Genomic DNA, 16,914 nt, shown 5'->3' with positions numbered 1-16,914 from the left:
CTTCATTAAATATACTAAGGTTATAGTACAAAGTGATGATTCCAACAAACTTTGGGTACCACTAGTCTGAAATCATGATGCTCCTCACGGCCTCAAATGGATGAAACTGATGGCAGGAAATAGTAACAACTAATGAGATCAGCTGCATATCAGAAATAAAAATGTGTCCATTTTATTAAAGCCCACTTTTACAGTGAGAGAAAATAATGTCAAATATACTGTTACCGTAGCTTAAACACGGCCCTGCATGAATTAAACACAGGACTGTCCTTCCTCATTTTTCCTTGGTCAATTTCCTGCTCTTAGTGCAATAACAGGCAGATAGTTGCAGCACACTCTACAGCGGTTTGCACTACAGGAAGGTGCTGAGTGTGTTATCCACAGTGGCTAGATGCAAGTACTCAGGAAGGCTGCTCTCAGACTCCACCTCTGACCCCTGGTCGCTGCTGTCCTCCTTGCTCTGACTTGAGAGCAGCTTCTTCCTCCGCACAGAACCTCGAGAGCGGCGCTCCAGACACGTCAAGATCATGTGGGCGAGGTCCTGCTGGAGCCGCTGGACGTTTTCACTGGGAGAGAAAGCATCGTGTTAAAACAGTGAATATCTGATGTGGTGCTGCTCGTGAAAGGATTTCATCTTTACAGTTGGACGGTTTGCTCACGTTGTGGGTGGAACAGGAAGATCATAGTCTTCACCAGTTTCACCTGTCAGCCAATAAGTTGTCTCTGTGCTTTGGCCCTGGAAAAAACCCACACATTCTTCATGGTCACTGGCATCAGTGTATCAGTGAAGATTTCTACACTCTTGTCACTGTATTTGAATTTTATTTGGTTAACATCCTGCTAAGCTAGTCTTTACCTTCAGATATGTTTCCCCTCTCATCTCGTACTCAAACCTGCAGTTCGTTCTCTGCAGGATGTCTATGGTAGACTGACTGACGTGGATCCGCAGGGCTGCAAGATGAAAAAGAAAAACAGCAGAGCTTGGCTGTGGTCACTTTATTTAATTAGGCTGACTGGTAGCTTCTATAATTGCACTAGAGTAATGTACAGGATTCCACTAATGTAAAATAACGAGAACAAAGGAAGCGACTGGAGGAAATGTCAGTGTAAATCATTATGCTCGTTAAATGTCTCTACTCACGGTGTCCTGTAGACTCCATACGAGACGTTGTGTTGACTGTGTCTCCAAATAAACAATATCTGGGCATCTTTATTCCCACAACACCTGCTGCACAGGGACCTGGACCCACAAACAATCAGGAGAATGAGAGTAAAGATCAGCAGGATGTGAGTCAGAGATTAAGGGTTAAGGAAGCACTTTGCCAAAAATGAAAAACAGAAAGACAAGGAAGAAGAGACAGTTTACCTGAGTGTACACCGATTCGTATCCACACAGGGATACCAGGAAGATGTCGGAGCTGGAAGGTGCCCATGAAGGACAAGATGTCTAACGCCATGCGGCAAATATCCACTGCATGCCTGTTCCCGTTTCTCTTTGGCAGACCAGAAGCAACCATGTAGGCATCACCTATTGTCTCCACCTGAGGACATTAAAGGAAACGGTGATATTTGTGCTCAGTGCTGGCTGTCTGAATCTATTCGGTGTCGTCTCTGTCGGTACCTTGTATACGTCGTGGTGGTCGACGATGCTGTCAAACCCCTTGTAGATGTCGTTAAGCATGTCCACAACTTCGATCGGTGTGCTGTACTGGCACAGAGTGGTGAAGCCAACTATGTCGCTGAAATATATCGTTACTTCATCATACAGCTCTGGTTCCACAACCCCCGTCTCCTTCAGGCTTTTGACCACTGGGCTTCACATACAGAAACAGATTTTTTAAAAATCCAGTTTTCATCCCAGTTTGAAGTTGTTCCCAGAGTTTCTATTCAAATGTACCCAAACTGTTCTGACAGGTCACAACACATCTATAACACACATTCAACACATCTGTCGTGTTAATTAGATTAGATCCATTAATAGATATTTATACTACCTATTAAAACTATTTAATCTAAGGATTTATGTTAGCTATTTCAAATATTTAATACTTTGATTTAAGTGACTTTTCACAGCCATGTATCCATGTTTGTTAGGAACCTATATCAGCTCTTTATTTCGTGGTCCTGGGCCTTTTGTCCAGTGTGTTTTGTTTTTTGGGGTTTTGAAATTCTGTTATTGTTAAATCTCTTCAGTCTCATAGTTTGCACACAGTTTAGATTCTTCGTCTTTGTATTTCTTAGTTTAGTTTGTTTTTAGTTACGGCTGTTCTGAGTTTTACATACTTTCAGAGATTTCAGGATGGTTTCTTTACAGTTACATTCTCAGGTTTTGTTGTGGTTTTCTGGGTCATGTTTGTTACGGGTTATTTGTATCCTCAGCCCCTCTTTGTTTAGTTGTCTGTCACATCCTGCCTGCCACACTGTCAGCTATGACACTTTATTTTTTGAGAGTTTTAAAGTACAAAGACAGCCGTTCACATCTACAGCTAACTTGGGATGAACAATTAACTTAACAAGGATCTCTTTGAACTCTAAGAAGAGACTCAGCGACCCACAGAAAGCCACGGTAGGCACAGGGAGAACCTTCTCGCTGCAACTCACTGCTCGACTGGGCTGATATATTTGAGAGTCTAAACTAATTTTCTAACATTACATGAATGATTTTAGTATCTCCTCTGTTTGTTCTCAGTTTCTAAAAAATGTGCATTGCTACATACCCAGGCAGCAGCATAAAGTTAAGGTAGTCGGCTCGATCCCTCTCAGCTTTGTAGAGAGCTGTTCTCTCCTCCACCAGGTACTCCAGGTTTCTGGAATACATCTGCAGCCGTCTGATCATGTTGTCCAAGTAGCTCTCATTTTCCTGATTATGGATTTTACTGGAGGGAAGTGGAAGGGAAGAAACGGGATATGAGGGAGAAGATATATTTAGAAATCTGTAATCTAGTTCTCAGAAACTCCACTATACTGCCAAAAGTATTCGCTCATCCCATTCTTAATCCGTAGGGTTTGACATGATGTCGGCTAGCACACCTTCAAATGTTCTGGGAAGGCTTTCCGCAAGGTTTATGAGTGTTTATGGCAATTATTGATCATTCTTCCAGAAGCACATTTGTGCAGACAACCCCACAACATGACCCCCCACCACCACCACCACCAAACTTTACACTTGGCACAGTGCAGTCAGACAAGTACCATTCTCCTGGTAACCATCAAACATTGGCAGATGGAGAAGCATGATTCATCACAGCTGCATCCGATGCCTTGCATTGTTCTTGGTGATGTGAGGCTTGGATGCAGCTGCTTGGCAATGGAAACCCATTCCACGAAGCTCTCTATGCACTGTTCTTGAGCTAATCTGAAGGCCACACGAAGTTTGGAGGATACTTTTGCCTCTAAAGTGTATATAGGCTACACAGGGAGACTGATCGCTGAAATTGGCAATAACATAAAGACAGAGTGATTACCTGATGATTTTCCCCAGACAGTTTTCTACTTTCTTAAAGTCGGGTCTTTTTTCTGGGTCCTCATCCCAGCAGTTTTTTATCAGCATGTACACCTACAGGAGGACACAGATTTGAAGACATAGAAGACAAAACACACACTGAAAATAAAATAAAGCTGGCACACCAATGAAAAGAAATTAAAAAAAAAACCTCTAATTCTTTCTCTGAAGCCGTGTCAAAGTTAAGATCTGGTCTAAAGTAGGATGAGATGACCCTGGACAGTTTTTCTGTTGAGAAACACACAAAGACCACAGACGACACTGTTATGTAGCTCCGAATCAAACAGGCCTTCAGTTTGCTCTTTCACACTAAACTTAATGGTGCAGAGATGATGTTTATTCACAAACAATATGACTGTAACTGTCATGTATCGTATCTGAGTTCAGTTATGTGGGCTTAATGTTGCACACTGAGTGTCAGAAACCTGATCGGTTAGAGCAGGATTCAGTGAAGAAGGTGTTCTTTCTGAGGACGATCTCTTGAGCAATGATGGCAAAACTGTAGACATCTCCTTTCTGCGAGGTGCCCTGGTTCCTCAGATGCTCCGGAGCTGTCCACAAGTCTGACAGCATGACAGAGCGACAAGCATGGGGAAATGTCAAGCAAGTAAAGAAGTGAACAAAAGGATATTTAAGGGGGACTTGTGAATGTGGTGTTACCTTGACCAGGGCTGAGAAAAGCATTGCAGCCAAAGTCTGTGATCTTCACCAACATGCGATTGTCCACCACACAGTTGGTGGACTTGAGGCGACCGTGCACCTGAATGTCACTGGCATGGAGGTAGGACATGCCCTGCACAGATGATTCAGGGTAACATTAGACCTTTCACTGGTGGAAGTAACGAGATTTATGGAAAATGAAAGGGGCAGTGAGTTATCTGTGGTGTTTAATGACCTCTACTGGCAGGTAAAGGCAAGTGCAACGGCAAACCTGTTTATCATTTTAATCAAGCTTTTTTTTTTTAATAATCTATCCCATTTGAAATAATGCTTATATAAAGCTTTACAAAACAGCACTGTGTCATCAGTGTCTGACTTATTAAACAACAAGCTGGGAACAAAAAACAACACTTAAATGCTACATTTCAAATGTTTAATAGCACTAAATTTCTGGTAAGTCACTTTTTGCCAACATGCAGTGATAATGACATGAAACTGTTCCATGAACTGAGTCTTTCTGATAATAATCAAACTGATCTCCAGGCACAGTCTTTAAATAGCTTTGCTTTGATCACAGTCATTACAGATAAGGAGGCCTCGCGCAAACATCCTCCTCTGTGTTTTCAGCTGTACATGCTTCTGTATTTAAACTGTAAATTCATTTCCTTTATGTATATCCAGCAAAAAAAATATTAAAACAGACTGATACATAGTTATCAAGTAATATTATGCCAGGGTCTTAGTACAAAACTAATCCTGTAATTCATTACAGAGAAATCCATTATCCTTTACTAATGCTGCTGCTTTATGGTTGATACAAGCGATTGTTATTGATCTCAGGGCAGTGAGTTACACGTCAAGCTACACGTGTCGCCCCTTATCGTACCATACGCAGCACGTGATGCTTTCAACACACTCTGTTGTTCAGCAGCAGAGTCTCTCACCTTGGCGATGTCATACATGACTGAGATCTTGAACTCCCAGTCCATGAAGGTCTCCTCTGGGTATGAAATCTTGTCATTCAGCACACACTAGAAAAAGACAGGGACAGAGAACGTTTCACCCACATAAAAACAACACCTGCAACCTGCAGGTTTTATTTGTTCTGTAGTAATGCACGTATATTCTTGACAGTCAGGTTTGAAGCACGTACCCTGAGCGACCCCCGCTCTCCATACTCAAACACTCCAAAGACACCCTGATCTAACTTCACTGTGCCATAAAACTTTGTGAGGTTGTAGTAGTCGATGTGTAGTAGCTGCGGAGTGGAAAAAAAGGTGGCGTGTTAGTGAGCCTGGACAAATATTAACAGGGACTGGCAATAAAAAAAATCTCAGTTTGTCAAAACATCAAATCAGTAAGGCCACAATGTTACAGAAACCACTGGCTTTTGTGCATCTTACTGCGTTGAGCTCCCTTTTCTGGGCTTTATCAAAGTTCCCATCTGAGTTCTTCAGTTCCTTCAGGATCACAATCTGAGAAAAAATATATATATATTGCAGAAGCACCAACCAGATTACATCTGTGCACTCTAATCAATGCAAACTCATTGCAAGATTGATTTGGAAAACATTGCATGATGATGTCCATCTACCTTCTTATCATAGAGTGCAAAGCGGACCTTGAACTTCTTTTTCTTCTTATTTTCAATCTAATGGGAGTTAGACGAAGGTCAGCATAACAGCATTCTTAAGGCTGACTTGACGGAGACGTTTACATCTCACTTACATTGAGGGAAATAACACTGACGTCCTCCAGCAGCGTGATGAGATCAGTGTTAATGTGGGACCAGCGCTTCCTGAGCAGTCGATCTCTTCTGTTCTGTCTATGCAGGAAAGAAAAAATACCAACAGGAGATTATTGGTGCATTGCATGCTCTACGGCATGTGCTAGCACACAGTACTAATGCCTCACAATAGCATTACATTTATTTCACACACCTCTTTTCCACTGATGGTTCTGCAGTCAGTTAGAGAACCAGCCCATATTTTTTAACAGGTTTGAGAGCCAAACATTACCACTATCAGGAGTCGGTGTAAAAAGGAAGGGAATCATGGTGGTTACAAAGTGTGGGCTGCATCTGCTGATCACTGGAGAATTTTCTGAGGTTGTGCCTCTCATATACACTATATTGCCAAAAGTATTCGCTCATCTGCCTTCACAAGCATATGAGTGACATCCCATTCTTTATCCATATGGTTTCATATGATGTACCCCCACCCTTTGCAGTTTTAACAGCTTCAACTCTTCTGGGAAGGCTTCCCACAAGGTTTAGGAGTGTTTGTGGGAATTTTTGACCATTCTTCCAGAAGTGCATTTGTGAGGTCAGACTCTGATGTTGGATGAGAAGGCCTGGCTCACAGTTTCCACTCTAATTTATCCCAAAGGTGTTGTGTCAGGTTGAGGTCAGGACTCTGTGCAGGCCAGTCAAGTTTTTCCACACTAAACTTGCTCACCCATGTCTTTATGGATCTTGGTCATGTTGGAACAGGAAGGGGCCATCCCCGAACTGTTCCCACAAAATTGGGAGCATGAAATTGTCCAAAATGTCTTGGTATGCTGAAGCATTAACCCTTTAACAATCCTGGATGTTTTGGCAAATTCTTTTGGGCCCGGTTACGGGATCTAGTATTGTTAAAGGTTTAAGACACATGAAGTTTGTAGCGATTGACTCTGCAGAAAGTTGGTGACCTCTCCACTCCTCACTATCCACTGGCTCCACTCTGTGGTTTTGTAGAAGCAGTCTGCATGCCTAGATGCTTGGTTTATACACCTGTGGCCATGGAAGTGACTGGAACACCTGAATTCAAAGATGTGAATGGGTGAGTGGATACTTTTGGCAACAGAGTGAACTTTGATGTCAGTGGTTCCAACTTTGGACCTAACAACTTTGTGGCACTGCCACCAGCCTTTTTTTATAGAAACCAGTTGCAGATTGGCATCACAGGTTAGACGTGTGTAATAGTGCTGCAACCTGTATAGTATGTAAAAACTTTCAGATTATTTTCCTGTAAGTTGAAAATCTGTATATATTTATATATAAAATGAGGCTAAAGTCATTTGTGTAAAAACTTTAAAAAATATGACTTATACTATTTTTGCAGAGAATACAAATATTTAATTCCAGTCTGCCACTCATTTAGCGACTTCCTGTTATTCTCAGTTCCTCTTCAGTGTGTGTGTGTGTGCTATGGCATACCTGTAGAAAATGAAGGCGATTGTGGCCACTATGACCACAGTGACACCCAACACAATCACAATGATGTCAAGATCTCTAGAGCCTTCTGTGGTAAGGACGACAAAAACACAGCTTCAGTTCAAAGTTGATGCATCTGACAGGTGGCAACTAATCCAGAGGAAGATGCATTCATAGTAACAGAACAAGAGATAAACACACAATAGTCAAGCTTATCTCTGATAGGGCTGTGAGGAGGTCAAACAGGAGGAAACAAAATAAAATAATAAAACCACTTCATATAAAACATGAAATATGAAATATGAGACAACCACAGAGTAAGCTGACGTATGAAGAGCAGTTTATGGTTGCTGTAACTTTTCCTCCTGTTCATACCCACCATTAAATGCACTTCACTAACTGACATTTATCTTAATTTAATCTTCAGCAATGGGTGTCTTCCAGTGTTCACTCTTTGTGAGTCCACGGCTACAACAGACAGGTGGTTAAAGAAAATTGTAATTTTCAGACTTATATTAGCTTCATCTGAACCTTGGATTAGCGTAAGGTTTGTAGACTCTCAGAACATAGATTGAAGGTGGTTTTGGATCTTTTTTTAGCCAACATGAATACAATGAATGTGTTCATGCTGGCCAAAAAAAGCAAAACTCAGTGTTTTAGTGTGAAAGTTTTAAGTTAAAGTCATGTTTTGCGGTTCTGCCCACTGAACTCGGTTCAGTTTAATTCAATTGTATTAATGTAGCCCCAAATCACGACAAACAGTCGCCCCAAGGCACTTTATATTGTAAGGTAAAGACCCTACAGTGATTACAGAGAAAACCAGACAAAACGACCCCCTATGAGCAGCACTTGGTGACAGTGGGGAGGAAAAACTCCCTTTTAACAGGAAGAAACCTCCAGCAGAACCAGGCTCAGGGAGGGGCAGTCATCTGCTGCGACCAGCTGGGGGTGAGGGGAGAGAGACAGGACAAAAGAGATGCTGTGGAAGAGAGCCAGAGATTAATAATAACTAATGATTAAATGCAGAGGGGGGTATAAACAGAGAAAAAGTGAAAAGATGTGAATGAAGAACACCCTACTTTATGGTTTGGAGGAAGTAACTATTGAAGTTAACTCCGAAAGATCAACCAGAAAGAAAGAGTCTAAATAAATATATCAGTAGTCTTTAAAGTAGCTGTACATGAAGATACGTCTGTGAGATCGTTATGAATTATCTTTTATGTAATGGTTAGCACGTGTGTGTGTGTGTTTGTGTGTGTGCGTATTTTCACTGTACCGCTGACTGGTTCATTCCTGGGAAGCATTTTTCCCCAGATGAAGTTCGGATTCTTGTCCACCACCTTAGTTTTTCTGGACTCGGTGTCAAATATGAATAATTCCTTGTACTGAGTGTGACATGAGAGGGGAAAAAAAACACATTTCAGCACCAAATCAAAAGCAAAATATGGAGCACAGTAAGATTTTACATTTAATGAAAGCTTGTTTTTCTTCATGTATTCACTGCTAAATGTCAAAAAAGAAGCAAGAGGAGAACACAGTACCTTGTTGTCAGCAGTGGTGTAAATGACTGAGAGATTCACGTCTCTGTCTCCGTACTTGTCCATCTTATAATTCCCAGCAATCCCTGAGCAGAATCACAGAAACATCTTTATTCTTCTGTTCTGCTAGCCGCAGTCCTCATTTCACTGTTGTGTCTGCTGTAAACCTTTGTTCTCCATGGCTTTATCAATTCTGGGACAGCTGTGGCTTAGGAGGCAGGGTGGGTTGTCTACTGATCGGAAAGTCGGTGGCTCGATCCCTGGTTCCTCTAGTCTGCATGTCAAAGCATCCTTGGGCAAGATACTGAACTCCAAGTTCCCCTGATCTAACTACTGGTGTGTGTGTGTCTGTGTGTATGAATAATGTAGTAAGAAACCACTTTGAATCCCCGAATAGAGTAGAAAAATCCTATATCAGTACCGGTCCGATTACCCTTTTGTTTTTGACCGCTGGACATCACGTCCTGAATGAACTGGTTGTCTTTTAGTGTGTCTCAGTCAAACTCGCACCCATAACTGGCTACTTACACCTGCAGCCTGCAGGCTGTTCCACCACATCTCTTTGTGTCAGTGAAAAACACAAAGAAGTGATAGCAGTTGACAGCCTCCATCTGTTTGACCTCACAATAACCCGTGTCTGCTCTCAGGGCTGCTGAGGTCAACTCATTAGTATTTTGGTGCACGTAGTTTTCATGTTTTTCATGAGCTAATCTTTGTATATATCTTTTTCTTTAATTGGGACTATCTTCAGGCCCAAAATAATAACTAAATGCTAAGATCAATACGCTAGCATGTGTGCACTGTCAGTTTTCTTGTTTATTTGCTAATACACAAGAGGTACATCCATACTTGCAGCTTTTATGCAGTACAACAAGAATTTCCGCTCTCACGTCTTCCAACAGCCTTACCATCAAAACTGGCGTTTCTGAAGTAATTTGTATTCACAAAGTCCATCTCCTGAAGCTCAGAATGATTTATTTCAGCGATTTTTCTCATCACCTGACCAATAAACAGGACCGAGTCATGGTACGCAGCCATGTAGTCGTTCATCTGCAGAGAGTCAGAGAGAGGCAAGATGTTTGGGACTACTTTCTCAGTATAATTCTTCAAACACTGTTCTGCGGATAATTCAGAGCGAGCAGCACAAAAAAGTCCTGAACAAAAACGCCCGAAAGAGAGAAGTTGTGTATTTCTGGTCTGCTCACCGTGTTGTTGTCTTTAAGGTTTGGATTGATGGTGTAGTTTCTGGTGTTCGGCATGGTCAGCACCAACACGTTCTTCATTTCTGGGTGCAACGATGTGTTGGTGTAGTATACATCACTGTGCAGAGGAATCAGCAGAGGTCTCATTAAAAGTTCTGCATGTTCACCCCTGCCAGTTATATTATACATTATTATATACTGTGCTTGTTTACCATGATCACCCCTCATGTGCTTGTAGTGCTTAATATGGTTACTGTGTTTTGCTGCCATATTTCATTTTAAATGTATTTTAAGAAGTCATTCAACTTTTTGCATTTTCATGAACTAGACCGAGCCATGCTAACAATTAATACAGTTAGAAAGAAAAGTTAGAGCTATTTTTTTCTTCCAGGCTTACCTCCACAGTCCTATCAGATGATACCCTTACAAATGCATCTGAATTAATGAACTGGTATTAAACTTTTATTGATATAAAGATGAATATTGTCGTGCTACAATAATTCTGTTGAAAACTCAACAGATTTAGGCCACTTTGTGCTATTTTGAGCATTCATCCATTAATTTTTGGCCTTCAAAGTTTGCCGTTTAGCTGACAAGTTTTGTCCAATTTTTAAAAAAATCCTTCTTCCAGGAAGTAAATTAAGCTTACTACTTCCTGTGTTCAGCTTTTAACTAGAAACATCAAGCACTTAGGCAGGACACCAAGTTAATATTACCTTCGATCCCAGAACTGCTTTAGCCTGCGCACAGCTGCTACCACTGCAAGCCACTTTGCAACCCGACTTCATGCCATGTCTGTTGCCACTGATACTCACTCTACTTTGCTGCTCCTAAGGTTTTCTGAGTGTGTACTGCCAAATATATAAATTACTGCAGCTGGAAATAATATTGTGTTGGCTCCAGTTTTCCTGATTGAATTATTTACTGCTTCTGTGTCTGTTTGCTGCTTCTGTGTCATGATATGCTTTATGCATCAATCACTACTTTACAATCTCCAGCTACCATCCATAACTACTACATAAGCACCCATTCACCGGTTAGGAAAGTACTTCTTGTTGCTGTGTACTTTATAATGAGAAAATAAATGTGGGGTTAGAGAATAAAGAAAAAGTTCAGATCTGAAGAGAAAGCAGAACGTTGTGAAGTGACTGAACAGCACTAACTTGTAAAGATCAATGAGAATGAAGAGAATATCACTGCTGTCCGCAGCCTTGGAGCCATTTTTCATTTCCACTACGTCCACTGGTGATCCACACATGATGAACACTGCAAACACAGAAAATTTTGTACCATTACAGTCTAGTGCTTTTTTTTTTAACTAGATGGCCTTGGGAGTCAAGTACAAACTTGATTTCCACTTAAATTTCCTCTTCTACTTTGAAACCACAGCTTAATGACCTCTTTTATGGTGACAACAAAATGAAACAAAGGGGAGGGTGTGTGTGTCTTTAGCTTCCAGGACACTAACGGTTAATTTGAGGTCATTCTTTGAAACATAAAAAAAAAAAGTACAACCTAGAAATGTTTTACAAGCTCATACTTGTGCAAGCACAGCTCGATACTGCTGGTTTGTTTTCAGTCAACTTTCATAATGTGGCATGAAAATATGCAGCTGGGAGTTCAAAGAACAGCTCATGCATTTCATTCCTTTATTATGGCCCCAGCATAGGAGAGAGCTGGAAATAAAATAATAATAATAATAATAAAAAATGTTCTGATTGCATTTCAACACAAAAAGCAGTCAGAGCATGTTCAGACTGTCTGCAGCCTGGATTTAAAAAAAAACAAACAACAGCATTTAGTCCAGTTTTAGAATCACTTTTCACTCAGAAATATCTGCATCATATCCAAGATCCCAACTGTGACACTTTTTCCATCAGTGTGACCATTTACAACACAACAAATTAAATCACTGATCAGAGATTAAAGTGTTTAAGCTCAAACAGTAAATGATACAGTAATATAAAGGTAAATGTCTCGCTGAAGGGGAACTGGCTGAAAATCTGACAGCTGCCTTACTGTCACAGAAAGATGCAGCCTGCAGATTTTATTCTGAGCAGAAAACAAACCCACAGTCTCCTCTGATCTGTGATTGCGCTGATGTGACTGATTGTAAAAGCACTCATGTTAAATACAAGTGCAAACGATACTAGCTTTCAGAAAATTCAGAGTCTCCTTCATGTCAGGGTTAACAACTTCAAGAGTTTTCACTAAATGTGTTTTGTGGAACAAGGCCTGGACTTTCTTGGTAACATAACATCCCAGCTGTCTGTGCGTCATCCCAGAAAACTGAACACCGTTACTACATCCTGCCTTGAAAACAGAGAGGATTTCTGAGAAAAAGTTTAAAATAAAGAATTCTTACAGTTGCTTGTCCTGTTGGGTAACGTAAGCACGTTGTGCAGTTCTGTGGGACTGCGCAGCATCATTTTTGAGGCAAACAATGCTTGGTTTGCTTCCATTGCATTTATATACCTGTAGAAGAAATTGAATTTTAAAATATAATTACAATATATTTAAAAATATAATTTATCTGATTTGATAATAGCTTACAACAGATGAATTTCTCTTTAAGGATACCTCCCAGTTTACTCACCAAAAGCATTCCTCTGAGCTGCTCTGTTTTTTATAAATATAAGCTGTCTTCCATGCAGGTTTGAGATTATTTTTTTCTTTCCAGAAGTGGGTGAAAAAGTCAGAGATCTTGCGTGCGGGTGGCAGGAGCCGCAGCAAGTTGAAGGTGTAGTCACAAGAGGGACCGAAGCTTCCTGCCGAGAAAATGGGCGTACTGAGGCTCATGCCAGCTTCAGTACTAAAAGAAGAGAATGAGAGACAGACAATGGTATCTACTAATAATGATTAACAGATAAATGGTAAGCAATCATATCCTTAGAAAATTCAGAACTTACTCAACTATTGGAAAAGCAGCATAGGTGCAGGTGGGTCCAAGCACAGCACATCCCATCGTGCCCGAATCCTGAAAAAAAAAAAAAAAGCACGCAAACAATTCACATTATGCAAAACTAACCTACTCATTAAACTCCTGAGACCCAAGCCCTAATTTTGTTTTATGTCCTTTTTGTTGTTGTTGTTTGTTTTTATTTAGAAAATCGGCCTAATGTCTTTGCACTGGAAGTAGTTTGTGAAAAAAAAGTCCTCACTGTGGGTTTATTTTACTGTAATAACATCAGTGTGTAACAAAGTATACAACATTTTATTTCCATGCCTGCATATGACAAAACTGCAAATGATGTAACACATCTAAAAGCCTTGCAACTTGAAAAATGTAAGTGTGGACCAAGGCAGAAGAAAAAAAATCTGGCCACTCCACTCCACTGCCCCACGTCTCAGTCTGCACAACTTCAACTTGGAAAAATCCAATAAGCCACAGAAATCTTTGGAAAAAGCTCAGGTGCTGTGCATATTAGGACACTGCTTGGAATTTTTATCTACGGTCATATAAAAAAGAAAGTTTTCACTGGACTCTTTGCAGTCCTGTGAAAAACTAAGTACAGCCCATGGGTCAGCAGCTTGAAAAACCACCTTTAGCAGCAATAACTCAAAGTAAATGTTTTCTGTCACATTTTTGTGGAGGAATTTTAGCCCACCCTTCTTTACAATGTTCTTTCAATTCATTGAGGTTTTTGAGCATTCATTTTGCACGTCTTTTAAGGTCCTCCCACATTATTTCATTCAGGTTGAGATCTGGACTGAGTGAGTCATTGCAGATTCTTGTATTTCTCGGGTAATCCTGTTGCATGACCCATTGTTAAGCTTCATCCGTTAGTCAGATGACCTCACACATAACTCTAGAATACTTTGGTATACAGAGAACTTCATGGTCAACTCAATGACTGCAAGGTGCCCAGGTCCTGTGGCTGCAAAACAAGCCCTCCACCGTCGTGCTTTACAATTGGTATGAGGTGTTGGGCTGATATGCTGTGTTTGGTTCTTACCAAACATGCCACTGTGCATATCAAACATCTCCACTCATTCACTCATCTGCCCAAAGGACATTATTCCAGAGGCTTTGTGGTTTCTTCAGATGCAGCTTTGCAAACCTTGGCCATGCTGCCATGTTCTTTTTAGAAGAAGAGGCTTTACACCGGCAAGCCTCACAAACAAGACATACTTGTTTGGGGTTTTTTTTTGTGAACTTTAACATTTAACATGCTAATTGAGGCCTACAGAATCTGCGATGTAGTGCTTGGAAACTTGAGCACTTATTTGTTTGATGTGTACATATGGCGTTATTTAGGAATGATATCAAATCTAATCTAAAACCATATTTTCCATCCACCACTATCCAAGCTCCTCGCTTTATCTCCAGACATCAGCTGTAGGAATCTCATTTTTGCTCCTCGTATCTGCAGTGTCACTTTTTGTCACTCCTAGCAGTACGTCACTATATATCAGGGTAGGAACATAGATTGACCAGGAAATTGACAGCTTTGCTTTCACACTCAGCGGTCTCTTTACTACAACAGACAGGAAAAGTGTCTGCACCAGTATTCCATCTGTCCCCCCACTTGTGAGGAAGACTCTGAGATATATAAACTCCTCCACTTGGTCCAGCAACTCATTCCCAACCCTTTTCTGACTGGCCTCAGACATAGAGGTGATAATTCTCATCTCAGCATCACACTCAAGGGGCCAGACTAAATGTGATTTAGAAAACCGCTATGATGGAAACACCAGTGGAACGTCTTATCTCGCCCAGATCAGGGTTACTGGGTGAGAGCCAGGCCTCAAGGAGGCTCTCGCTGACAAGCACTTGGTTGGTGGGCTATGGGGTCTGATTGGACTTAGCTCTAAGAAGTCACATGAGCCAGCTCTCCTATGAGTCTACTGAAGGGACTGCAGGGGTCTGGTACAATGTGCATAGCATAGCAGTTAAAGGTCCAGCTGAGAACTCCTGCTGGGGGATTTGAACATTCACATGGTGATGACAGTTAAACCTGAAGAGCTATGACAGGGAAAAACAGCCTGAAGTCAGATGTCTCGGAGACTTGGTGAAGAGAGGAGCTGAGCTTCCAACTAATCACTACCTCGTGGTATAGTAAGGGTATGCTGGGAGTATCAGGCAGAGGCTCCAGTCCAGGAGATCTTCAGCTCCCACTTCTGGCAGAACTTAGAAAGGATTCTAAGGGTGGCTGGTGACGCTGTGTCCGACTGGCACCTACATAACTGAGGCAGGGCAAGGTGCTCAGTGCCTGCTATGGGAGCAACCTGAAGGAGTCCTATCGAGCCCGGCTGTCTTGTGGGACAGCAGAGATGGCAGCGTGGCTTTGGCAGTGGCTTAAGGAAAAAAACTGGGGTGTGGGAGGAGTTCAGTGAGACCATGAAACAATAGTTTTTGTTGGCCTGTATAGCATCAGTGTGACAATGTTCTATATTTTAAAAAGATTTGCTGATCTCCTTTGAGGACAACAGGTCAATGAAACAGGAAACAGGATCTCAGGAAGTAAAGTTGCACACTGGATATACAGGAAAGTGCGTATGTGTAGCCAACATGTGGTTAAAAAAGTAAAACTGTAGCTATTTACCATCAAGTTGTTTATCTCTCCAACTCCTTCACATGAACTGCTCGGGCAGCCTCGCCGCCAGTACAAGGTCGTGTCGAACCCACGGAAATTGGCAGTTAGATTAAACCCCACATCTGGATTGTGGGTGTGTGAAAAGAAAGACAATTCCAGGTGTTAGCTTTGATTGTTTTCTGCATTTTGTGCACATGAGTATTGGGTTTGTTTGAAAGAAAAAAAGGTGGTGAGGAATTGCTATACTAGGGCTTCCTGTAGGGAAGTAGGCCTGAATGCTACTATATAGGTAAAATTTTGCACTCAATGACAGTAAAAGACAGACTGCTTTTGTCTACACGTGTCACAAACTGGGATACACTGTTAAAATTTTCCTGATATTGTTTTACAGTAAATTTGCTGTCAAAATGTACATTGAATTGTATTGTTATCATGGTGACGAAGACCGTAGGTAAGCCTTACAGCTGACTTCCTTCTGATTAATAGGATAATGACCTTTAAACTGATCATTTAGTGCAATGATTTGTTAACAGTGGTGTTTATACTTTTCTTGTATGCTTTACTTTGTTAATCTTTAACAGTGAAATCCATGGAAAATTCCTAAAACAGCTTTAAAATTGCTAATTTGGAAAAACAACCAAAAAAATCCTAAAAACAAATGGTGTTGGCAACAATATACAAAGCAGTAGGTACACATTAATTATAGCCAATGACACAAAATATCAATATCCACAAACACATGACACACTACATATAGAAAGTGTCAAAATGTGTGATTTTGTGCAGATTTTATTTATTTTTTTCATTACCCTGGGCAGCATTGATGGCTGAATCTTTCTCTATGGCCTTCTGTATTTGTCCTTCCACATACTGGAGGCTCCAGGGAGACTCCTCATCATCCAGCAGGATCACGTTGATTGTAATCCTGTTCAGACACGGTCTAGTGCCGCGACACGGAGCTGCAAGAATTCCCAAGGTGCACAAACACAGCCACCAGCTACCTGAGCCCATCCTCAGCTCTGAGGCCAGTGCTTGTGTTTTTGAGTTGTTAGAGGGAGCCCATGGCATCCACCAATCCTGAATTCAGTCCAGTAAAGTCACAAAGTTGATCACCTTGAATAAAGCTTTGCCTGATCCACTAAGGCCTTGTTGAAATGTTTATTTTGAGGGAAAAAAATGAAAAATCCAGTGCCTGAGTGTTCACCTCTTCGTTTTTCACCTTCCAGGTTCACTCTAAGCAGCCGCTCACCTGTCCTTTCTATGTCAGCGTGTTAATATA

General features: G+C 41.2%; 1 protein-coding gene across 1 annotated transcript; it reads right to left on the bottom strand.

Annotated features, from left to right (window-relative positions):
• Positions 1–226: 226 nt before the first annotated feature.
• Positions 227–16,646, bottom strand: gucy2cb (guanylate cyclase 2Cb). The gene is made up of 27 exons (XM_030755209.1): positions 16,445–16,646; positions 15,645–15,757; positions 13,008–13,075; positions 12,695–12,910; positions 12,464–12,573; positions 11,262–11,364; positions 10,102–10,216; positions 9,805–9,946; positions 8,900–8,982; positions 8,635–8,743; positions 7,362–7,443; positions 5,891–5,987; positions 5,757–5,813; positions 5,566–5,637; positions 5,316–5,420; positions 5,107–5,193; positions 4,163–4,295; positions 3,928–4,065; positions 3,654–3,730; positions 3,465–3,556; positions 2,718–2,876; positions 1,622–1,814; positions 1,367–1,541; positions 1,142–1,240; positions 857–951; positions 660–736; positions 227–566 (listed from the first exon to the last, which is right to left on the bottom strand). The coding sequence occupies exons 1-27, from the start codon at positions 16,644–16,646 to the stop codon at positions 353–355; spliced, it is 3,213 nt and encodes a 1,070-aa protein (XP_030611069.1). The 3' UTR covers positions 227–352.
• Between the last annotated feature and the right edge of the window lie 268 nt (positions 16,647–16,914).

The sequence above is a fragment of the Archocentrus centrarchus genome, chromosome 19 (genome assembly GCF_007364275.1).
Source record: "Archocentrus centrarchus isolate MPI-CPG fArcCen1 chromosome 19, fArcCen1, whole genome shotgun sequence".
NCBI classification, from domain to species: domain Eukaryota; kingdom Metazoa; phylum Chordata; class Actinopteri; order Cichliformes; family Cichlidae; genus Archocentrus; species Archocentrus centrarchus.
This window is presented reverse-complemented; position numbering and strand designations above follow the sequence as displayed.